The sequence below is a fragment of the Physcomitrium patens genome, chromosome 16 (assembly GCF_059467195.1).
Source record: "Physcomitrium patens ecotype Gransden chromosome 16, ASM5946719v1, whole genome shotgun sequence".
Lineage (NCBI taxonomy): Eukaryota > Viridiplantae > Streptophyta > Bryopsida > Funariales > Funariaceae > Physcomitrium > Physcomitrium patens.
The window spans coordinates 10,541,500-10,565,695 of record NC_143425.1 but is presented as its reverse complement, the minus strand read 5'-3'; the positions used below and the strand labels follow the sequence as shown (position 1 = coordinate 10,565,695).

The window sequence follows — 24,196 nt, the reverse complement described above, 5'->3', positions numbered from 1 at the left end:
CTTTTTTTTTATGCAAAGAAGCATATTCTTCTTCTATAACACTTTTCCATTTTAATCAGTCAGAGCGATACATTGCTTCTTGAATGGTTTAAGATTCAAGATTCTCTTTCTCATAAGAAAGAGCTTCTACCATTATGAATGCAAATGATTCATCTGTTATAATAGATGATCTATTCCAAAGGTCATTTGTAGCACAATATAGAACAGATAATTTTATACTCAACTTGATTTTATTCCTTCTAATTTTAAGATTTTTTATCGTATAAAGTGAAGGTATAATGTACATGGACATATTTTCATCAATTGATGGTTCAATAGATTTAGTGGGAACTTCAACAGGATCAATACCAGAATCACTATATATTATAGCTTTTTTCTTTTGTGGTTGCTTATTTGGTCCACGAGTCCTTTTAATTGGTGATGTTTTAACTTGAGGTATATTTATTAGTGGTATTGTAATCTAAGCAGGTTGATTTTGAGCCTCATTAATTAGAATTCTTATAATCCGAGATGCATCATTGAAGCCATCAAGTATTTTATTTGCAATCCATTTTAAATATAAAATCTTGAAAACTTCACTTTTAGTCAAAGATATTCTAGAATCAAGATTCATTGTAAATATTTTTGGTGCTGCAAATGCAAGTATTGTATTTTTTTTTATTGATTAAATACTCCTCCTCAAAGAAATAAAAATACATTCTTTTCAAAACAACAATTTTGAAAATGTGAACCTAATAATATGCTAGTTAGATGATATGAACCTAATAATATGCTAGTTAGATGATAGTTAGTAATATGGATCAACTATACAAATAATGCTTGGTGAATCAAAACCAACATATATGTCTTCTTGTCGATGAACTCCAATCATACATCGTCGAGATTTTGGTACTGGATTCTATGTATGGCAATCAAACACTAGTAGGTGAGATGCATTTGGAATACAACCTGAAATAAATTCTTATGGTGTAATAATTTCAAGAAAAGAAGGATGGAGGCATATTAATGTCACAGCATACAAAACTATATTATTTCACATAGATGTAAGTAAATTTGCATGAAGAAGAAGTAGCCAAGTAATGACTTCTATATGCTTTATAAATGACTCTACAAGTTTATTTTGAGTATTTTCATATAGAACACAATATGTCAACTCAATCCCTATTGTAATACAATAGTCTTCAAAGAACTTTGATGCAAATTCTTTTGCATTATTGATACACAATGTTTTGATAAGTTAATCAGGAAAATGTACTAAAAAATGAATAAGCATAGATATAAGATTAGCAAATATTATGTTTTGAAATGATAATAATTAAACATGTGATTGTTTGCATGATACATCAAGAAGGACCAAAAAATAACAAAATGGTCTAAATATTAAATTAATAGGACCACAAATATTACCATGCAACTTTTCAATTATTGGTGGTAATTTTTGTAGAAGTTTCTAAATTGAAGGCCAAGCAATCATCTTGCCTTGTACACATACATAACATAATTCTATAGAATCTACATTTGTAAGTCTTAAATTATGCCCAATTATACATGGAATTATCTTCCAAAATAATATAAATCTTAGATGTTCCAATCAACCATGCCAAAGAGAAACACGACTCTTTGTCATAGATGATGTAAAATTAAATATAATAAGAAGCCGGATTGCAATATGGTATAAACTACTTGTCATAGCAAAGGCTTTTTTTACAACTTTATGATTATGTTCAAGAACCAAAACCTCCCACCTATTTAGAATTTTAGTTGAGAGGTGATAACCATTCGAACGCACATCTCAATAGTTGATTAGACTCCAAGGTGCTGAATGTGCAAACATTGTATGTTTATATTTTATAATAGAGCCCCCAAATAATTTTACCATTAATTTTCCCTTTTAGAAACAAAATACATTTGTTTCAGCTTTAATTATCGAATTCCTAATTTCTCAAGTTGAAGATTTTTCAATAAAAAACCATCTATCCCTTAGGAGAGTATGTATTATTACAAAATCAATGAGCACATCATTTGATTCATTATTAGATATTTTATCATTCATATAAGCCTCTAAATCATCAACACCAATTGAATCCATAGATGCCACCATAGTATGAACTTCACAAGCCTCAAATCAAAGTTTTTTTTAATTTTTTGGAACATTTTAACAAAGTATTGTGAAGCATGGTGTCGTGTTGTCGTTCGGCTATTATATAAAAATAATGTAATTATGTGCTTAATATATAATTTACTAAGTAACATGGTGAGAGTTATGTTAGTAGATTTTAGTTGGTTGTAGAATATAATTTGATTATTACCTTGAGAAGAGGTTGTTGAAAAAGATTACTATAGAATTTGTATAACTTTAATTTTCTTTTGATAGTGGCTTTTAAGATTGGTTTTGATTGATAGTAACTTCTAAATATTTACAGTTACTTTTGTTAGATTGGTGACCTTTAGAAACTTATTTTGATTCTTTTATTTGGTGTTTAGAGCATAAATTATCTAAATCTTATAAGAAAAATAATTGAAGAAGGATTTTGGTAGCAAAGGGAGTAATTAAGGCACCAATATAGATGAATGGAGATGAATGATAAAAATCTCCATTTCTATTGGTCAAAAATCATGACTAATGGGCTTTGAGGAAGCTGCCTTAGGCCATATTAGGAATTAGGGCTAATTTTTCGGAGCCATTCGAGCTTTGAAGGTTAGGATCAGCAAGTTTAGGTTTTTGGCTATGGTTTTGGTACAAGTTTTGTATGGTTTGGAGTTTATATGAAGGAAATATAGTCGCTCAAAGTTAAGGTGTTGATTTGGGAGCTACTGTCACTCTTTTTGGCATAACGCACGCCGGATAGTATTTGAGGATCGGTGACTATGACTAAAGAGAGCATTTTTACACCTACACTTTTTTCATACTGCTTACTAGATTCTAAGTTTGGATGAAGGAGTTATTGGATTTTGAAGTCAGTGCATACAATCTAAAGGTAGTAAGTGACCCAATTTACTAGTAGTTGTGTCTTGAGCTATATCTTGAGCAATTTGACAAGGCTTTGGCTCAAAATTTCAAGGAATGTGTAAATTCATGTTAGTGAACTTTTTACATAATTTTGATGGCATTTGAGTATTGGATTCTTGAGATATTAAGAAAATAGTGCTCAAGTGCTTATAAATTAGGATTTAGAGCATCTACTAGGGTTTCTTAGATATCAGAAGATCAAAAGTGAATTTGCAATTGGATTTTTTTTGTGATAAAACTTAAGGATGAATTCTATCTATCTTATAAATTTGAAACAAATTGAATTGTTAGATCAAGAGTTATGAGTTTCTAAAGTTCAAGAAAAGAAATCCCTTTGTGGAAAAAATATGTTTTGAAGGGATTTTGTTATATTTTGAGTTTTATGCAAAAATAAAGGAGTTTTGGAAGCTAAAACAAGTTTCATATAAAGATTTAAGCTACACTCTTTACAGCTAGATATCCAATGTATTCCCAAATAGCAAATCATACTGTACGACAATGGTACACATGTGCCAAATGTCCAAACATTCTACATTTATGGTAAGGATACATCTCTAATTTTTATTTTTTACTATAATTAGTTATAGAATATTTATTCTTTTTATATAAACAAAAATGGTCATAACCATGATTGAGCTAGTGCTTATGAGTATTTTTTCCATGTTTGTATAATTGTTTCTTAGACCTTGGAATATTAAGTGCATAAAATTCTAGAATCATAATTCCAATAGGAAAAGCTTCTATATTATGCAAGAGTAGCTTATTTTGGTTCTCCACAAGAAGTAGATAGGATATAAGATCAAGATGATTATGAAATTTTATATTCCTATATTGTTGTTTAAGCACAACAGATGCGGGAAGAAATGAAGAGAGAATTTTTTCAATCATTTTTTCTTCAGAGATGCTTTGTCCACATAATCATAGTTGTGGAAAAATACAATACATTTTTATTGTTGAAAGAATTTAAATTTGGAAAATCCAAGACATGTAAAAGTGTCCAATCATGACATGCACATGGAAGGAAAATGGTCTTTTGATGATCAAATTTCAATTTAAGATTCTTTGAAAGCTTGGCTGGATCTTCCATTTCTAAATATTGATGTTGTAATGCACGTACAAGATGTCAACAAAGGAGAAGAAGTACTTTCCAATGGATAGCAATAAGAATTGAAGTACTTACAGTACAAGATTCTTTAAACAGAATTGCATCCAATAGTTGTTTTGTAAATAAATTTTCTTTTGCTATTTTACCCATAATAGATAATTGTTTCTATCAGTAGCCAATGGTGGAAATAGAAGACCTTGAAAATATTGGGATGCAGTGGTGATAGTTGGAAACATAGTAGAAGCAGTTGAAAATATTGAAGCATTCATTATCAATAAATCTGTGAATAAAAATATAAGTTTAAGTAGAAAAGGTTGAATAAAATGCACTTTAAAATGTAAAGCCAAATAGAATAATAAAGATGTAACTCGAAATCAAAAATATTTAAAAAAGAAAAAAAAAATACAAAAATACAAAAATTACAAAAATAAGGATATGCAATGGACTGCAGTAGGGTGCATCAATCAACAGCAATCAACGATAGTGAGTGGCAAAGTGCATCAATTCAAAACAGTTAGCGATAATCAATGGCAAGGTGTGTCATTCAATGACAGGGTGCAGTAGTCGTTGACAAGCTAGTAGCAATAGTAGCAACAGTACAACAACAATAATAGTAGCAACAACAATAATAGCAACAATAGAAGCAACAACAACAACACCATAAGTCAACAATAGCAACAACAACAGCAATATAAGAAGGAAAAAAATAAATAAATAAATAAATAAATAAAATTGAAGAGAAAACGAAGGAAAAAGTGCACAAAAGTTTTTAACAACCAAGTTTAGAGCATAAGAGCAATTGTGTTGATAACATGTTGAGAATGTTTTAGAAAAAGAGAGACAAGAGTAGCTAGAAGTAATATGCATACATATGTAAAGACATACACATACAAGAAGTCAGTTTATTGGTAGGATTATATCTCTTATACAACAAGAAGGAGAAAAGATAAGCAGTGTCTTCCAACTACATTCCAAACATTGTAGCTATAGTAAATACTACAAAAAATAGTATGGAGAGCATCGGCTACACTTAATGCTCTTAACACTTTCATAATGTTCCAAGCATTGGTCCCTTACGAGAAAAGGAGTGCCCCCCCCCCTCCTTTCCTACTTCTAATTCATAATTTTTCCCTAAAGGCTGATTAGTAAATCAATTTCTATTCCATTTTGTGTTGCAGACTTAAAACTAATCTAGTTATTGTGCTTCCTTTCTTATCCACTTTAGTCCATGTAGAATCTTTGGTATGTTATTTTTATGGTTTTGATTCCACTAAATTGTATTTATTTATATTTAGATAGGTATTATCAAAATTATTTTGAAAATATAAAAATGGATATGAAAAAATAAAGATTACTATTTTTATAAAGAATATAATTATAATTAGCATATATATATATATATATATATTTAAACAAATATTTATGCATAGAATATTATTAATTTTACTTTGACTAAATGTATTAAATTTATTTTTTTACTGAGTGAAACAGCTTAATAATTATAGTTTTTTTTTTTATATATATAAACATTTTATGTATGGTTAGATACAAAATAGATGTTCCCACTATCTTTTTATAAGTAAAATTTAATAAAAATAATTATATTTGTGAAAAACAAAATTGAATTAAAAATTTTGTTTATTTTTTTATAATAATATGTATAAAATATTAAACAAATACACACACACACACACACACACATATATATATATATATATATATATAGAAGTAAGAAAATCATTGAAAATATTGTAAAGAATTAAATTCAAAATAATTTTATGTCTAAACAAAATAGTATAACTAACAATTGAGTTTTAAATTAAATTTATAACAAATTCTTTAAAAGAATCTAAAAAAAGTTCAAACTAATAATTTTTTTTTTTTTGTCATATAAATATTTATAAATTTTCATAATTTAGATTCTAAATCTTAAAAATCAAAAAAATCTAATAATACTAAAATCATGGTAGTTATTATAATTTTGTAGTAATAATGACTAATAGTGGCTAAAATTACAACACTAGAGAAGATGTTTATTTAAGATATACCAGAAAAAAATATTAGAGAAGATATTTAAAATTAAATATTAAAAAGATTTTTAAAAAATAAGATTTAAATCTATACATCAATTACCAATCTTTTTTGTACAAAAAATTAAGTCTATATTAATAATTTGGTGTGTTAATTTATGTAATATTATAATAACAACATCAACAATAATCTATTAAAATTATCATATTAATTAAATAATAATAATATTTTTAATCATACAATTCAAAAATAATACATACATAACCAAAATACAAAAAAATCAACTTTTTATCTATTATTTTTATTATATATATATATATATATATATATATATATATATGATGTATATACATATATGTTTTAATCTTAATAATTACTTCAATTGACTTACATAAACATTTTTTATTAAACAATTTTTGTGTGTGTACCAATTTGTTTCATATGCTTCAATATACCACGTTGATCTAATTATTTGACTTTATTACATGGATCATATGCTTCAATATACCACATTGATTTAATTATTTGACTTTATTAGATGGATCATTAACTTCAATATACCACGTTGATCTAATTATTTGACTTTATTAGATGGATCATAATACTTGATTGTTTTTTATTATAGTCTTATTCAATTATCTTCATTAAATTAAAATATATTTAATTCTAAATTTTATATAAAACTTTACAAATAAATTGGTGAAGTATTTTGATGATATTAAAAAATATAAAATTATTTTCTTAAATTTAAATTATTTAACAACATAATTAAAATACTATTGTGATTTATTTGTTTTTAATACCTTATACAAATTAAAGCATAAATGTAAAAAGTGAATACACATTCTTTATGATAAACATAAAAATTCTATGGATATAAAAATAATAAGAATAATATGTTATATTTCAACCTTTATCTATAATTTTTAAATAAAACATAAGTGAGGTTACAAAGTGAATACATTTTAAAGCTTGAGGAATCCAAGGTATCTAAAGAATCCAAGGTATCTAAAGAATCCAAGGCAAAAATATAACTTCATCACAAAAAAGTAAAATCGTTTGATTAAGAACAATGAAAAATACATGTCTAAGAAACTTGGTGGATTGATTATCAAAAGATCTAAATTTCAGATTTTCAAAATTGATTCCATTTGAAAATAAAAAGATAAAAAATGATATGGTAAAAATTAATGGTTGTTTTACAACTGGAAATACTTTCATGTCTACCAGAATTTTGGTAAGACAATGGGGCTTTAGTGAAAGCTAGAAGAGAAAGCCTTGCAATCTGATTCCAACTTCGAGACATTTACATAAGCTTACAGCATTAAGTTTAGAGACTATTTGAAAACCTGAAGTTAAAAATAATTCCTTCTAATTCACAACTCTGCAAATTGGACCTGCAGATCTCTACATTCATAGCTATACATGTAAATTCGAAGTACAAGGCATGTCATACATCAACCTCAACATTAACCTCAATTTGAAGCAATAAGTTGAATCGAGACTGAACTTCAAATGCATCAGCCTTCCTTGAAGAGCTCACGACCAATTAACATTCGCCGAATCTCACTTGTCCCTGCTCCAATCTCATACAGCTTCGCATCTCGAAGAAGCCGACCAGTTGGATATTCATTAACATATCCGTTTCCTCCCAAACATTGAATGGCCTGGGACCATTATAAGAAAACCAGTACTCAGAAAATATAACCATGTCAATATCAAACTAACTGAAAAATACGAACAATATCAGAAAGACAGTACTCAATAGAAATACTTAGTTACCTGAAGCGCCATCTGGGTAGCGTTCTCAGCAGAAAATAGTATCACTGATGCACAATCCTAGAAAACGAGAAGCAATCACATCATTCGCAAAGCTCTCAACGTTACAAAGTACTGCAGAGAAGTGACAATCACTTTTCTATGATGAAAAAACAACAGGAAGGGAAACTGTTAAATCCTGCTGGAGATTTCTTGTTTCATTCATTTGGTCGGAAACTATTCAGGATAGAGGGTAGACTACCTTTCTATCTGCGTGTCCAGCGTCACACATGCGGGCTACAGAGTACACAAAAGCCCTGCTCACGCATCAACAACAAGTAACCCAATGGATATATGTCGATACATCACAAAGAAAACCGAATATATTTCAAGAGCTTTTCTACTTCAAGGGTTGAAAACACACAAGATACTGGCATTAATTTTACTGTCTAGCAGCTGCATAGTAAGCATAGGTAATGCAAAAATAACAAATACGTATCGGGGTCCTTACACGGAACTACTAAATACTTGCTATCGACTTGCTGCAACATTCAGATCGTCTCCCTTACCTAGAGGCTTGCATTTTCGTATACATGTCTGCTAGCTTACCCTGCACGTTGATGTAATCACCAAGTTTCCATAAGGATACATTCATGAAGTTAATTGCCTTTAGAACACAAAAGTACCTCACTAATTGAGATTGTAATAAAGCCGAGGCGCACGGATGAATTGTAAATGAACCAGATGTATAAAAAGGCAGAGCAAATCTACATGTACCTCCGAAATGATGGGCTATCGGGAACAAGATGGAAACCGAGGTTAATGAAGGCAGGACAACTTGCACCAAGAGTAATATGAAAAGTAAGTTGCATTCTGCAGCTGTATCTACCTCTGTTAAAGCGTAAGGCATTCAAAAATAAATTACCTGCATCAATTGAAATTCGCCAATAGGTTTTCCAAATTGCTGCCGCTCGCGCACGTAAGGAAGGACTACATCGAGACACGCTTGCATCAAGCCCAAGGGCCCCGCAGCAAGTACGAGCCTCTCCAAGTCCAAGCCAGACATCATCACATAAACTCCTGAACGCGACCCCGAAACTCCAGTCAGCAAAGCAAGTACTTCACATGTTGCATTGCGAAAAAGGCAGCAAGTGGTTTCGAGCAAGTGGTTTATATATCTAGCAAGGTGACAGAATGTACAAACCTTTCCCTTCCTGACCAAGAATCTGATCGTTTGATACAAAACAGTTTTCAAACACAAGCTCACATCTGCCAGAAACATCAAATTCAATCAGAGATTATACATCGGTAGCATGGAAGCAAAAGTTTTCCACGTAAGAAACAACTAAATTCAGACGGACTCTACCCAATGTCATGAGTAAGTTAAGGGTGAAAAAGAACTCACGTATCACTGCCCCGCATCCCAAGCTTGTCTAGTTTCTGAGCAGTACTAAACCTGCACTAGGCAAAAAGAAGAAGTATTAGACATCGAAATATAATAAATAAAAGAAACCCCATGTTGCATTCAAAATCTGAAACACGCAGGCTTTTACAAAAAGTAAACTACATGAGATTGAAGTGCTTAAATTGATGTCAGAATGCACCATTTCAAAATCTCAGCTTACCCTTCCATGCCTTTCTCGATGATGAAAGCAGTTATTCCATGTGCCCCCGCGTGCACGTCCGTTTTTACATAGACGATCTGGTCTTTAAAAAGCTATGTTATGTTTTGATTTTTTAATTTTTTAAAAGACAAAGTTTGTCAAAACAGAATTGCAAGACCTTGAGTCAACTAAATCATGGAACACAGTTCAGCAGAACATATGCAATATGTGCTAATGTATATGCAGAATTTCATATACGTGCTTTGCGCCAACTGAACATCAGCTGAAACATATTCAATGAGGATCACCAGTGTGTTTGCTTTGGGGCCATTGGTGCACCACATCTTGTTTCCATTGAGTACGTAACCCCCTTCGACTTTTCCAGCTCGGCACTTCATACTAACCACGTCCGACCCAGCTGTCCCACACGTCAGAATCAGTATTGGTGACATCATTGTTGTGAAGCAATCTCAATTTCCAAGTTACATCGTTACCTCAAGATTTCAAGTTGAAAAGTCGTTACAAGTCACACAACTATAACTAATAAATATTTTGAAGTGACAAGAATGGTATGGGACTGGAATGAAGACACTCACAGTTCGGTTCGCTCATAGCCAAAGCCCCAATATGTTCTCCACTTATAAGCTTAAAGATAGTGGCATGCCAATTCCAATCCAGACGCCCCGAATTAGTAACATTTTGAAGTTCCCAAGGTGTATAGAGGAAAAGCGAGAACAATTCCAGATACATACAACTTCCTCACAATTATTCTTAAACTTCGTCGAAAACTGCAATGAAGGCTAACCTTTGGCAGGTACTTCTCTTTTTGTGCCTGTGTCCCATTCCGAACCTGAAAAGGAGCAAGAGAGGAGGTAACACGCCACTTCAACAAGAACTCTAGTGTGTAGATTAAAATATATTTAGAGACAAGGATTTGCTTAAAGGATGCTTAGAGAAAAATATCGACGCCCTTACCAGTTGATTGATGCAGAGGTTAGAGTGTGCTCCGTACGAAAGAGCAACAGCACCAGAAGCCCTACTGATTTCTTCCATGGCTATACAATGGTAAAGATATCCTAATCCAAGACCACCGAACTCCTCTGCACGAGACAAAGCCACTTGCATTTAAGACTATATCCAAGCAAAGAAAGCGAGCAAGAACGAGAACAAGAACAGAAATATAGGAGAATCGTCTTACCCGGAACAGTGATACCATGCAGATTGAAGTCTCCCATCAACTTCCACAGGTTAACATCCTGACCAACGAAACAAGCATTCAGATATCAACGTAAATTACATAATATCTAAACGACGAATAAATACAAGCGTCAATGTAATTGGACAATTGAAAAATACTGCAACACTTGAAAATCGAAAATACTCACCGTCGGAAAGCTGTTATTATGATCAATGGCAGCTGCATGAGGAGCAATATTCTCTTGTGAAAAATGCCGGACGCTCTCTTTAAACTGAAGGACGTATCATGATTAAGATCAGAGTTCCAATCACCTTCAGCGAAACTCAGAATTATAAACCGATAAGCATTCCCTGGCCTTCAACATGTTCACCAAATCCACCACAACCACCCTTCAGCTCCGCATTACATCAAGCATAATCAGCATAAATACCTGCTCAGCAGTATCGTCAAGGAGAAGGCTACGGCCACTACCCATTCCTTCCTCCATAATAGCAGTAGATGTGGACATTGGCCTGCTGGCAAAGATCTGTCGCAAACAATAGAATACGGCAAACCCATGCATCCCAGTGTTAGAAAAATACTCGAAATGAACCGCGTCGAGCTTATGAGATTCCCTATTTCCTCACAAATTTCTGTCCCAAATTAGGCTGGGTAACTGAATTTCGACCAATCCACAAGCATTGTACAGAAAAATTCGTAGCAACTCCAACAGTAATACTTCCATCTCTTGAAAAGATGGGGTAGATTGAACACCATGTACACGAATCAAGACCAGTACATTTGAATCAAGATTGTCGCGATTCGAAACCCAAACATCCCGACGAAAAAGCCTCAATTATATTGCAAAAATGAATATAAATATAATGAACTCGGTTAGTCATCACACTACCGCATCCTGCACTCTCATAAGCTGCCCCAAAAACTTTCCTGTTGCGTCACACTTTACACCTAGTTCTAATTAATCCGACACAAATACCAAAAACTATTACTATAAGGGCCAGAAAAAAGAACCCCTTACAATTGCGGGTGAGACATGCTTGGCTTGCGTCCAAGGCGATGTCCGCGTAGCAGCCAGACTCCATAACCGTCCTGCAAGATTCGCTCCCTGTCTCTGCATCTTTATAGTACTTGTCCAAAATTTGGTATGCCACCTGCAGCACAAAAACTACCATCAACTATTGCCACTAGATCACCACGTCAACAAGCCCTCACATGCTTCACAATCACAAGAAACGCGCTTCTCTGTAAACCAACACACCTGACTACCGCTTCCGCAAATCGAACTAATCTGCTCGAAAAGAAACCAGAAATAAACTAAGCATTAATCTGGTCGAAATTATTGAATACAATTTAAACCGCACCATCGCTACTCCCACGCATACTAGCCTACTGCCGTCAAACTAAACAATCCCAAGAATACCGAAAATCACAAACCCCAGAAACAATTTGCCACCCATTCTAGCTCTCAACACAACCCATGATCCTCATCACCAACGACACATATTCAAAAACGCACATCTCAAGCGGCGCGAACTATTTCAACCAAACAGTCACACCTACACACACCCCCCGCCCCATGCTCGATCGATCCACCCCAACCTACACCACAAAACGCGTCAAAAATTCAAACCAAAAATCCACACCTCTCCGCTGCTATGCTGCACCTCACAGAATTCGCAACTATATGTCACAGAACTGCACCTCCCAGGGTCGATAACTACAAAGAGGAAAATAGCATCAGCACATGTTCAAGGCGTGGAAAAGGCAAATGTCCATGTCGGACTTGCGTAAGTAACCAGCTTGTGGAATCCACGTCAGGACGACCTACGTCGACACAGATGAGGATGAGACCGTGACTTATCACTCCTTGCAACTACCGCTGAGCACTTTGAGAACCAGAGGCCGGTAAAACAATTCCCTGATAATTAATTAACAGTTGGATTCGGTTTCAAAGTCCGCCGTCGGATTCTATTGCACAACATTCTCGCTGCTCACGTGTCAATACCGTTCGTTCTTGCATCTTTCCCCTTCAACAGAATGGAACAAATGCTTAGAATAGTTTCCAGTGTCTAAGGTGAATGCAACTGGTCACTACATGGTTACTTCAACAAGCCAGCTCAGCTTTTTGATGTTCAGAATTCTGCTGGACTCCAGTGCTCGTCAATCCAAAATCTTTCAAAGCAAGGGCACCCAAATGCAACTCCAGAAACTACAATTTTCTTTCGGATAACCACAATCTATTGCAACGATCTAAAGACATACTGTGTTTTCGAAACGTGTCATGCCTTGATGGCCACTACTGAGTTGTAGTAGGAATAACTAGTTCAAAATGCATTTCCACGCAGCACTCCGGCTGAGTAATTTTTCTGATTTGTGAGCGAATGTAAATTAGCTTGAAAAACGTTTGCGAATGTCCGAAAAGAATCAAACCGCCGTTCCACTCGACATGCTCGCACATAATCTCAAATTATACAAATGTTTGTAAACACATACGAGATATCATCCACCTCACTGCAAGCAGAACCCTTGAGTGCCTAATAGCAATTCACCACATCCTACAAAGTCCGAAACATCATCGACGTCATTTGAACACACGAGTCATGCTAACATTCCACAAATGTGAAAGTTCTTGAAAGATTGCTCAACTCTGCAGCTCATCCAAACTGTCCTTCTCAATTATGCCATCAAACCCTCAACTTCAACCACTCCAGTAGCACTAATTATCGTCAAAAGCTGTGGACATCCAAGCACAGCACTGAGCCCCATGCCCATGGCCAGTTTCCACAAACAACGAGCTTAACTAACTCAACCATTAGAATATGGCAAGCATTTCATTTGCCAGATACGGTCACTGCAAACACTCCGTATACTCTAAAAGTTGTGACACCAATGCAACACCAACACCCAAAAAACTAAAACATTCAAAGTCAACCAGTACCACACCGACTAAAAGGGCACCAGACACACGACTCAGTTACCGGTCATTCATCAGCATACAAAAAACAAACACAAATACCCTAAAAACGCAGTAAAATGCGGACAGGGCAAAAGTCCTGTCTAAACTAGGGAATAACCAACTCGTACTCAGTCATTTACAAACTCAAGTATATACTGCAAGAAAGCGCATAACACGACTCGAAAAAGGGCGAAGGTAAGCTAAAAGATGCTTCGTAACACGAACAATACACACGAAACCGCAAAAAATATATATATACACGAAATTAAAAATTGACGGCTCCATAAACAAACGAGGTAATTAAAAACCATGGTCGAATCGGACCCAGACAAATGAAGATACAATAATGAAGAAAAGCCAACTCCTCATCATAAATTATGCGTCCACTCCTTAAACTATCACCACAACGCTGCTTTCTCTAGTTGAACAGCCCTCCGAACGAGCCAGTCATGCCCAGCCCTCCGAGCATGTTATTCCCGCCCACATCGTGATGCATCGACTGATGGCCCACCTCCTGCAGCTGATTTTGCTGTTGCTGCTGCTGCTGCTGCTGCGCAACAGCAGCAGCCAAATTCAACCTCGCGTTGTGCGCGCTCATGTTGCCCATCAACCCGCTCAGACCGTTCAATCCATTCCCTCCTACAACGCCGCCCATCCCTCGCAGGTTGTGGTTCCCCAGAGCAGAAAGGGCCACGTTGCTCCCCACCCCGCCAATACCTACGCTACTTGCGCTGTTTCCCATCAGACTGTCTATGCTGCTGCTGCTGTGAGTCACCCCTACGTGGTTGTTGTTCACTAATCCGCCTATGCTGTGCACGCTGTTCATGCCGCCTCCCAGTCCCAGCATCCGCCCCTGCCCCAACCCGTTCAGCCCCAAGCTTCCTGCCAGAGATCCCGTCAGGTTCCCGTTCAGCCCGTTCCCCAGGCTTCCTACCCCACCGCCCACACCAACATGTCCACCCCCTTGCTGGTTCATGCTGTTCCCGTTGTTGCTCAGCTGCTGGTTCAACATCATCTCTTGCAGCAGGTTGTGCACTACATTCGACGGCCCCCCGTGATGGCTGCCCTGCGCTTTCTGTTGCTGCAGCAGTGCCCCGCCACCGCCCCCTCCTCCTACTTTCTGCTGCGATGAAGCCTCGCCTCGTGAGTACGAGCTCGCTCCCCCGCCCGACAGCGACGGAAATGAATTCTGAAATGACGACAGTGAGTTCGTCGGAGACGCCTGCAGCGTCACCGCACCCGCTCCTCCTCTACCCCCCGACACCTGCTGCTGCTGCTGCTGCGCATGTAAGCTGCTGCTTCCCAGCGGGCTCTGCACCATGTTCTGCACGCTTCCTCCGTTTGCCGCCGATTGCAGTGTGTCGTGCAGAGATGTCTGCAGCGCCGCTAGCGGGTTCGACGGGAAGAACGCGCTCAGACTGTCCGTCTCCGCCGGCGCTGAAATCACTTCCTCTAACCCGTCCCCCGCCCGGCTCTCCAGTTGATTCGCCTCCTCGAACTGCTGTTGTAAGCTGCTCAGGGCTGTCGTGTTCGTCTCTGCTAGAAGGCTCTGCAGGTCCAGATCCTCTTGCTGCTGTGACGCCGCTTGTCTCTGCTGCTGCTGCTGCTGCTGCTGCTGATCCGTCTGTCTCAACTGTTGCTGCTGTTGCAGTTCTTGCTGTCTCTGTTGCACCTGCTCTTGCCGCTGCTGTTGTTCCTGCAGTAATCTTAGTTGCGCATTCCGAAGCATGCTTCGACTGCTCCCGTCACTTCGTCGAGGGAACTTGTGTAAACTCGCTGCAAGTCAAACCACGCCGCCAACCCCGACCACAAATCAGCACCATGCCACCACTAACCCTACCCAAACCACATTACAATCCCCTCCACCTCCGCTGCTATGCAACACACAACTACCCCCCTCCTCACGTCAAACCCCCCAATCGATTCCCTAACACTCCACCCAACCCACTCCACTACCACCTACACACGCCGTCACCATACCGATGGGCCCGAAGCTGTTGTCGCGACTGTAATCTATCAGGTCTTTCATGCTGTTCACCACCTCCGAAATCTGCACACCACCACCGTGCCCACGCGTCCGCGTTAGTCACCACTCACTGACACCAACCCATCTCTCCGTCTACCTGCACCGCCACCCGCAACATTCCCTCCATCTCCTCTCCTCACTTCTCCTACCTGCAGACACCGAACGTAGCGCTTCGTGTACCCAAGCTCATTCACGTTTGGCATTTCCAAATTCTTCGCCAGCTGCCGTGCACTTGCCACAAACCTGCCACACCGCAACCATCCCCACTCAGATCCTCAATTTCCTTCCTCACCACCACGTCCAACCCACTCCTCCACAACCCCCCCACAAACAACTACACCCACACCTCCCACGCCACCTTCACGTCAACCCTTCTCCACTGCCCGCTTCCCTCCCTACCCTACCTCCGTGCCCTCTCTCTCTCTCTCTCTCTCTCTCTCTCTCTCACACACACACACACCATCCGCATGCCTTCTCAACCAGGAGGCCACTTACATATGACAGTTGGTTTGCAGGTCTTGACCTGACGCTCCTGCTCCGCCGCTCTGCGAGTTCTGATGCTTTTGCGATATCTGCACCAGCTGGTTCACCTGATACCAACACAATGCACGCCTCTGTCAGACCCAACCCACACACACATCCATCCCCGATCCGCTTCAATTCTACTATCTCCCCTACTCCCAACGCCACCATTCCTCTACCTTCTCCACCTCATGCACCAACTACTGCCCACACGCCCCTCCCTCGCAACGCACCAGCTGCATACCTGAGGTATGATGAGCCTTCTCGGAAGCAGTTCCTCGTGACTCCGGGCACAGAACTCCCACGACAATATCTGCCAACCCAACCATCATGCGTCAATACTCCCATCGCCCTTCCCATTCCATCACTTCCTCTCCGGCGCATTCATGCACCCAACCCCCCCCCCCCACGCACTCCCAACGTCAACCACTCCACTCTCACTCATCATCTATGTTTCGAAACCTCCTCTTCCCACACCAACCTTCAATTCTGCTGAGAACACGATGCGCAGCTGCCCTTCTCGGACGACTCGCAGCTGCTCGAACACGCTCTCTTGAATGGCTTTTCCGTACTCCAGCACCGTCTGCCCAGACGCTAGCCGACACTCGTGCGGCATATCCACGAACAACAGCTCCTCTTGGATGCCGCTGTCGAACTTGATCTTGAACAGCCTTGGCAGCACCTCCACGCTGGTCTCTGCACATTCCATCACCATCCCGAAATCGAATCAATCCCATCATCCGCGCCGGCCCGCTCTCAACACCCAACCATCTTCATTCCAAAAACAATGCCACCCCCTCCACAACCAACACCACTCAGATCTAACGCAACAAAACATCGCTCGCCACTCACCAAATCCTCGACCGGGATTCGTTCCACATATCTCGCAGTGCCACACATCCTGATAAAACCACGCAACCTCCACCGTGTCAGCGCTCTCCCCCCTCACTGCCAAAGACCCGAATCATTCCAAAGCTCCAGAACCAAAGATGTCCTCCCCCCAACTTAATCACTACCAACCCCTATGAGACAAGACCCTATAACGCTACTTCTCCACGCTCCCCAACCTCCTCGCACCAAATCTCATTCCCCTTCCCGACCATTGCCCGACGCCGTACACACCTGCGAAAACACCCCCGTCGGTTGCCGACCGCCACTCCCATACTGCGTTACACACCACCTCTTCTTGGCACTTCGAGCAAAATACTTCTCCACAAAATTCCGCCAAAATGCGATGTTGTTGTCCTGCATCCATCATCCCCAACCCGTAAGCCAACTCCCAGCTTTTCCCTTCCCATCCACTTCCCCAACTCATTCCTACTCCTACGCCCCCCGGAACGTCCTCCAATTCATCGCCTCCCATCCACACCCCTCCCCTCCCCTGCATCACGTCCCCTTCCCAAACTTCGTACCACATCAACCACACCAGCTCAACTCTTGTCAAACATCACGTGCATCTACCGCCACACACTCACAGGAGGGCGATGCCTTTGATGATAAAGATACTGCATCAGCCTGCGAGCGCATGCTCCGGCCTCCATTTCTGGATGTTTCCTCGCATCTGCATGCGCCAACCGAAAACCTCGTGTCAGCGTTATCTCCCGCATAAATCACCACACCTGCATTCCACCAACACAACAACTGACGCCGTCTACGCATTACGCCAAACTCCCCACAAACCACTCCCCCATTCGAACCACCCCTCCGCACCACAACACCTCGCCCATCCTACCCATCCTGCCCATCCTGCCCCTCCCACCCCCTACCGTCCAACAAGCCCCATCTCTACACCACCAACTCGAAGCCCGCCCCACAAACTCTACTGCCTACCACTGCACCACATCCCTCCACCACATCCCTCCACCATCACACCGCTACACAATGCGCTCCTCGCCGACCGACCACTCACATCTTCAACCCGATACCACGCACCGTTCATCCATTCTGCGTACACCCGCAACTCTCACCATTGCTCCCACAACCTCACCCGCGCTCACCCCTATTCCCAATCAAGCCCCTAACCACGCCCCCTGCTTACTCGTCGCACCCCGTCTCAATCCCCGCAACCATCCAAAACTCCGCTCAACCACCAAGTGCTCACGGACCCACCTGCAGACTGCAACGCGTTCGCTTGCTGCTGCAAAAGCTGAAGCTGTTGCTGATGCTGCAACTGCTGCAAATGCTGCTGTTGCTGTGCTTGCAGACTCGTCACATCGTGCAAATGCTGCTGCGGAACACCCTGTAGCAACCGCTGCTGCTGCATAGCGCTCAACTGAGCTTGTAACTGCTTTGACTGCTGCCTCTGCAGTGCTTCTTGCAGCTGCATCTCGGCTGTCACACCCACATTGCTACCGGACCTTGACTGTTGCATTGCCTGCTGAACTACCTGTCGCACCATCGAAATCGTCATCGTCCCTCTCAACCACATCCAATCAAACACTCCGCCTACTCAACAACCATCCATACTCCCTCCTCCTGCCCACACATCACATCAACCGTAATTCACTCCCCACCCCAACGCCACAGCGCCGCCTCGAGCGACTGCACGTCCATCCCGCTACCCACATTCTACAACATCCTCGCTTCTATCCAACATCATTGCATCATCCCAACCACTCACCTTCTGATCCAGCTCTGTTTCCGCTTTCATCTCCATCTTCGGCGTCAAAAGCTCCGCCGCCTGCACCTTCATAGGATGACCCACACTTTGAGGCTCCTCCTTCGCGGACACCAGCCCTTGCAGTGCACTCGCCCCGATCGCTTTCCCGTGTTGCACGTTGCTCCCGTACCCTACACCGTTCGCCTGTTGTGCCCCGCCCCCTAACACCAACGACTGGTGGCTTCCACCACCACCCATTCCATGTGACCCACTCCCTGCCGTCTGACTTGCGAACCCGGAACTCTGCTGCCCACCTCCCAACTGCTGAGACCCTTGCGGACCCCTCTCTGCATGCAACCCTTGCGCTTGTTGCGCCAACTGTGCCAGCGGCGATGTCGCGGACAGCGGAGGTGTGGCTGAACGCACCTGCTGCTGGAGCAGCACATCCTGCACATACCCCCAAACCCGGACCATCATCCACCGGCACTCACCACACTCGACTCCATCCCCGACGATCGTATCACACATCAACACACAACAATTCTTCTCTGCCCAAACCTCACGGGCCTGCCCAACCCCATGCATTTTACTCGCATAATCCCCATATCCATCTGTCCACTAATTCGATTCCCCAATACTGCCAGACACCATCCCTAACCACACACCCCATAATGCACACACCCGCCACCCTCACTAAACCACCTACATCCCCCCCATCACAACATTTCAGTTCCCGACCCTCGCTTTGCATCTCCACATCCCCCCTACGTGCCGCATTCCACTCCCCACGCTGCCCATTCACATCCAAAATCCTGCGCCCCTCGCAATCGTCAGTCACTAACCTGCTGCTCCAGTCGGGACAGCCCAGAGCTCACTTGCTGGTTCGCCATCGCAGATGACATCGACACCGGTGATGCGGGCAACCCCATCCCCACCAGCCCAGACAGTGCGAGCCCTTCCGACGCACCACCTGTGTTCCTCTGCACCCCGCTGAAGTCCCCACTCGACCCCGTGATCAAGGTCGTGCCACCCACGCCCGAGCCTGGGTTGCCTGTCCCGCCCAAACTCGGCGCAATACCTGCAATATCCCACCCCGCACCATCCATCCCCCGTTTCAATTCCACCGCACCGCACCGCACTCCTCCTTACCCCCATGCCCTAATCACGCAACCCCTCCTCCCCGGACCGCCCAAACCACCTCACAATGCAACACCATCCCATCCCACGCCCTCCCACACGACCTACCTGCGAGTCCTGCATTTGTCACCCCGTTGATCAGGGGATTGTTCGTGTATCCTGCCAGCATGTTGGCGCCTCCAAATTGAGACCGCCTCGCTGCTAGCGACGATAGCGTCGGCTGAGCGAACCCGTTCCCACCTTCATTGCCCAGCAGGGCATTGCCCGACCGGAGAACGGAACTCGACGGAACTGTGCGTGCATGCGCACCAGCCATCTACAGAAACGCTCGACCCTTCCAGCTTGCTACATCAGTCCTGCGCTCACTCCCTCCAAACTCGCCTCTCCACCTCAACTACGCAACCTTCCACCGCGTGACCCAACTTCCATGCGCTGCTTGCACTCCAAATCCGTCGCTGGGCACCAGCTACCGGGCAGGGCGCCCACAGGCGCCCTGTTCCGGTAGCTTAGCCTGAATCCTGCGCCACTGCTCCACGCCCCACAAACCACCCCCTTTCTCCCCGCCCCTCGCTGTCCTCCCCCACCCTCCCACACGACTCCCCTCGCCTGATCACCCGCGACCCTCGCCGTGCTTCTTCACCCCCGCCCTCCCCAACACATGCCTGTCCAGCTCAACACCCCAAAAACCAACACCTCCTGTCGCAACCCCGCAACCGCACCGCCCTGCACTGCAACCGGATTCTCCTCAATACCTCCTCCCTGCACCCTGTCGTCGCATTACCTCCCTCATGCACACATCTGCACCCCCCAAATCGCGCGCGGGACTCCTCGTCACTCCCGAATCCGCCCCACTTCCACGCGCTCCTTCATTAGCCCAACCCCAACCCCAACCCCCGCCTGCTCCTCAGCGCCACATCCACGCAAACCGCAACACCACCCCACTTACGAATACCACCACCCCGACTTCAGATGGCAATGCTCGGAAGCTCCCGACAACCCCACTCCATGCACACCGCTACAACGCACCACGCACACCTCGCCCTACTACAACCGTGCGCTGCCTTTGTCCACACATCTCCCCACATAGACACCACCCCCCTGCATTACCCCTCCGACCCCACCGCCTCGCCCATGTCAACCGCATTCCAAGCTCTACCATTCTCCCCACCACCGTCTCATGCTGCACCTGCGCCTCCGCCCACCACCTCTGCTTCCGCCATTCGCACCTCCGCCGGGTCTCCCCCAAAACACCACCACCACCAACCTCGTGCCACTACTCCTCCAAACGTTCTCGCATCCACCCTCCACCCTCGCCCAAGCTGCTCACAAACTTGCCCAATAGGGGCACGTGCCACTCCTCACCGATCACACCCGAGCCCCAGGCCTGCAAATTTAACGCGTCGAACAACCCCGCCCTCCCTCGCACCCAATCATATCACCGCCCTCCCAACAACCATCACACTCCTCCGGCACCACCCGCTCGCCACCCAGAGCTCATTCTCTCATTGCAAAGCGCGCAAGCGCAAACCCACCTGCAGCGACAGAACAGCACACATCCCCGGACGTTCAGAAGCCACCCCGGTCGCAAACCCACGATACGACACTGGCAACAGCAGCATCGCGCACAACGCAGAGCTCGCCAGATTCTCGGACCAAGGCAAGCGAGCGCGCATGGAAACCAGCTCCGTCCAAATCGCGCAGAGCACCCTCCGGAATGGCGACACCGCGCACCCGAAGCAGGGCGGGCAGGCGGGCAGGCAGGCAGGGGTGGGAGGAGGGGGTTTGGGCCTGGATCCCAGCGCTAGTGCTGCGGCTCTTTCTCTCTCCACTTTCCACACGCCAACAGCAGTAGCAGGGCCTTCCTTCGTTCCTTTCGCAATGCCCGGGCCTCTCTCCGGGTTTCCTTGCAAGACAAGCGGGCGCAGCAGCAGCAGCAGAATGGGCCCCTTTACAGCCCCCCACCCCAGCTCCCTCCCTCGCTCGCTCGTTGGTCGTTGCGCAGGAGTTGTTTCACCGTGGCCGCGCGTCCGCGGGTTCAGGGCATCTCGGATTAGTGTGGATGTCCGGCACCCCCCCCCCCCCGCAGTCACGCGGGCCCCTCCTTTTTCGTCTGGAGCGGCTTCACTTACGAGGAGTTCCTTTGCTTCGGCATTATTCCACATTGGGGCATCGTTAGGAACACTGTGCCTGTGCCTGTGCGTGGTTGGATGTGACACATTCACCCGGAGTCGTTTCGAACGCAGATTTCCTGCTTTTAGCTTTTTCACTGCTTTAAGATATTTGGTGAGAAAGGTTGAGTTAAGCAATACATTGTCACATGATTCTGGGCGTTGGAGATGTTGGGTATATGTCGGTGGTGCTTGTCCAGATGAAGGTTGCGTTTCACGCCGTAGAACGGCAGATTGTTTTACACCCAGAGTTGAATATTCAGGGTCAGAGAGCATCTACTAGGTTGAATTTTTGTGGTTTGTGTATGAAAGTAAGGTGTACTTTATAGGTTGAGTATGTGTATTTAGATTGGGAATGCAAATTTTAGTAGTAAGGATCTGGAAAGAGCTTAGAAGTGATCAAAGTCAGAATTGCTTTTAATGCATTAAAGTGCACTCTGATGTTTTTCACGTCTTTTTTGAGGAATTCTGTTGAGGTCAAATTATCGGTATTATTTTAGGCCGATGGAGTTTTGCGTCAGGAACTATATTATATAGTTTTGTCGGCGCATGTGTTTTCCACTTCAAGCATGGTGCTGAGGTAGTCAATATTTTAATATTTTAGTGCAATTGTTTAAGATAGACATTCTGCTTACATCGTAGAATATAGAAGTTTGGTTTCTTTAAACTTGAGAAATATTTATCGCACGTGATTGTTGCATGTTAATATTTTTTTTTTTTTTTGTTTGTTTGTTTTTGTTACAATATTTTTACTAGTGGTTTGCCATTGATGTCACATTGCACATTTGATCAAGATCATAACGTACTTTTTGTTGAGTAATCTTTATTTATACATTTAGTTTGTTGATTTCCAGTCAAAAGTTTTAATGACATTCTTGATGAATACAAACCCTAATGTTCAATTAATTATATTTGGGATTAATTAGTTGAATTGGATAGCAATGTTACTTGAATGAATATTGAACTATTATTTCCATTTATTTATTATGTATTCTTTATACTTTATATGCTATGTAAGAGACCCCACAAGCCACAACTACTTGAGTGCCAAACATTATATTTCAAGTAGGTCACTTGTCTGAAATTGGAAGTTTCATGAAAGATGTTCAGTGTTTCATACATGTGTGTGTGTGTGTACGTAGATGTGTATTGTTCATGAAAGAATTTGTCATATTGTTTTGGAGGCATTCTTGCAATTGTTATAATTTGGAAACAAACAACACTTTGTATATATTTAAAATGTTTTTAATTTTGTTGCATTAAAAAAAAAAATCAGTGTTTAAACTTTCAATTGTATGGTGAATATGCCATCTACAAGCAAAAAAGTCAAATTCTGCCACATGAATATGTTGAATAGTTGTGCATGTTCATTGATTCACTGAGACATTGGTAAGTCCTTTTATTTTCAGTGTTGTCATGATAATGATTATGACAATTATTATTATATCCTCTATGTTTGTCATTGTCACATAGGAAATATTAATGGGCTTTTATTTTGATTATATATATATATATATATATATATATAATTTTTCGTGATAAAAATGATATGCATTGTCTCTTCAAAATTATGTGCAGAATTGCACAACATGTTTAAATGTCTGACTTGTTAATATTTTTTAATTAAATATTCCCCAAATAAAAATTAAAGACAAGCTTCAGGATTCTAACAATCATTCATCTTGTCTTAAAATTGGCATCTTAAAATTTTGAAGGTTTTATTTTCCAGATTGATCCTATTAAATGGTTAATAAGATGTAATGTGAAGAAAGAACAACTAAATTTTCTGTCATAAGAAACTTTGTTTTCTGTGACCATATTGATATCATTCTTTAATTTAATTGCTGAAAACACAGTATTCTGGCAAAAACGTGGTTGTGAGAGTGAAATATAAACATTCTGTTGAACAGGACTCAAATAAAGTTTTCATTACATTCCACTTAAATGCAATTGTGACCCAGTTGCCAAGTTATGCTGTGTGTTTTCATTTGCTCATTTATCCTATTTGTGTTTTACTTAAATGCTGAGTGTAATTGTTCCAATGTTTCTTATTTGCATAGAATGTACTACAATCCATAATTT

General features: G+C 41.8%; 2 protein-coding genes across 2 annotated transcripts; both read right to left on the bottom strand.

The window, feature by feature from the left end:
• Positions 1-7,312: 7,312 nt before the first annotated feature.
• On the bottom strand, positions 7,313-12,385 carry LOC112293356 (isovaleryl-CoA dehydrogenase, mitochondrial). Its single transcript, XM_024542659.3, has 17 exons — positions 12,350-12,385; positions 11,725-11,857; positions 11,137-11,232; positions 10,894-10,977; positions 10,707-10,764; positions 10,484-10,608; positions 10,314-10,358; positions 10,105-10,153; positions 9,817-9,926; positions 9,530-9,606; positions 9,310-9,360; positions 9,109-9,173; positions 8,830-8,984; positions 8,474-8,514; positions 8,167-8,221; positions 7,929-7,985; positions 7,313-7,813 (listed from the first exon to the last, which is right to left on the bottom strand). Exons 2-17 carry the CDS (start codon positions 11,821-11,823, stop codon positions 7,667-7,669), a joined length of 1,314 nt encoding a protein of 437 aa, XP_024398427.1. The 5' UTR covers positions 11,824-11,857; positions 12,350-12,385; the 3' UTR covers positions 7,313-7,666.
• Positions 12,386-13,927: 1,542 nt separating this feature from the next.
• On the bottom strand, positions 13,928-20,411 carry LOC112293595 (uncharacterized). The gene is made up of 13 exons (XM_073539568.2): positions 20,055-20,411; positions 19,652-19,887; positions 18,831-19,256; positions 18,320-18,596; positions 17,686-17,771; positions 17,333-17,455; positions 17,063-17,111; positions 16,692-16,906; positions 16,455-16,523; positions 16,184-16,278; positions 15,838-15,931; positions 15,643-15,712; positions 13,928-15,438 (listed from the first exon to the last, which is right to left on the bottom strand). Exons 1-13 carry the CDS (start codon positions 20,260-20,262, stop codon positions 14,081-14,083), a joined length of 3,306 nt encoding a protein of 1,101 aa, XP_073395669.2. The 5' UTR covers positions 20,263-20,411; the 3' UTR covers positions 13,928-14,080.
• Positions 20,412-24,196: the final 3,785 nt, after the last annotated feature.

Excerpts from the sequence above, each read along its gene's own strand:
- LOC112293356 (XM_024542659.3), bottom strand. The coding sequence starts at position 11,823 with ATGCAGAGACAGGGAGCGAATCTTGCAGGACGGTTATGGAGTCTGGCT. Across the intron at positions 8,515-8,829 it reads GCGAATTTCAATTGATGCAG|GGTAAGCTAGCAGACATGTA; the intron begins GTAATTTATTTT and ends ATCAACGTGCAG. Across the intron at positions 8,222-8,473 it reads ACGAAAATGCAAGCCTCTAG|GGCTTTTGTGTACTCTGTAG; the intron begins GTAAGGGAGACG and ends ATGCGTGAGCAG.
- LOC112293595 (XM_073539568.2), bottom strand. The coding sequence starts at position 20,262 with ATGGCTGGTGCGCATGCACGCACAGTTCCGTCGAGTTCCGTTCTCCGG. Across the intron at positions 16,279-16,454 it reads GAAGGCTCATCATACCTCAG|GTGAACCAGCTGGTGCAGAT; the intron begins GTATGCAGCTGG and ends TGTTGGTATCAG. Across the intron at positions 15,713-15,837 it reads GCTACGTTCGGTGTCTGCAG|ATTTCGGAGGTGGTGAACAG; the intron begins GTAGGAGAAGTG and ends GGTGGTGTGCAG.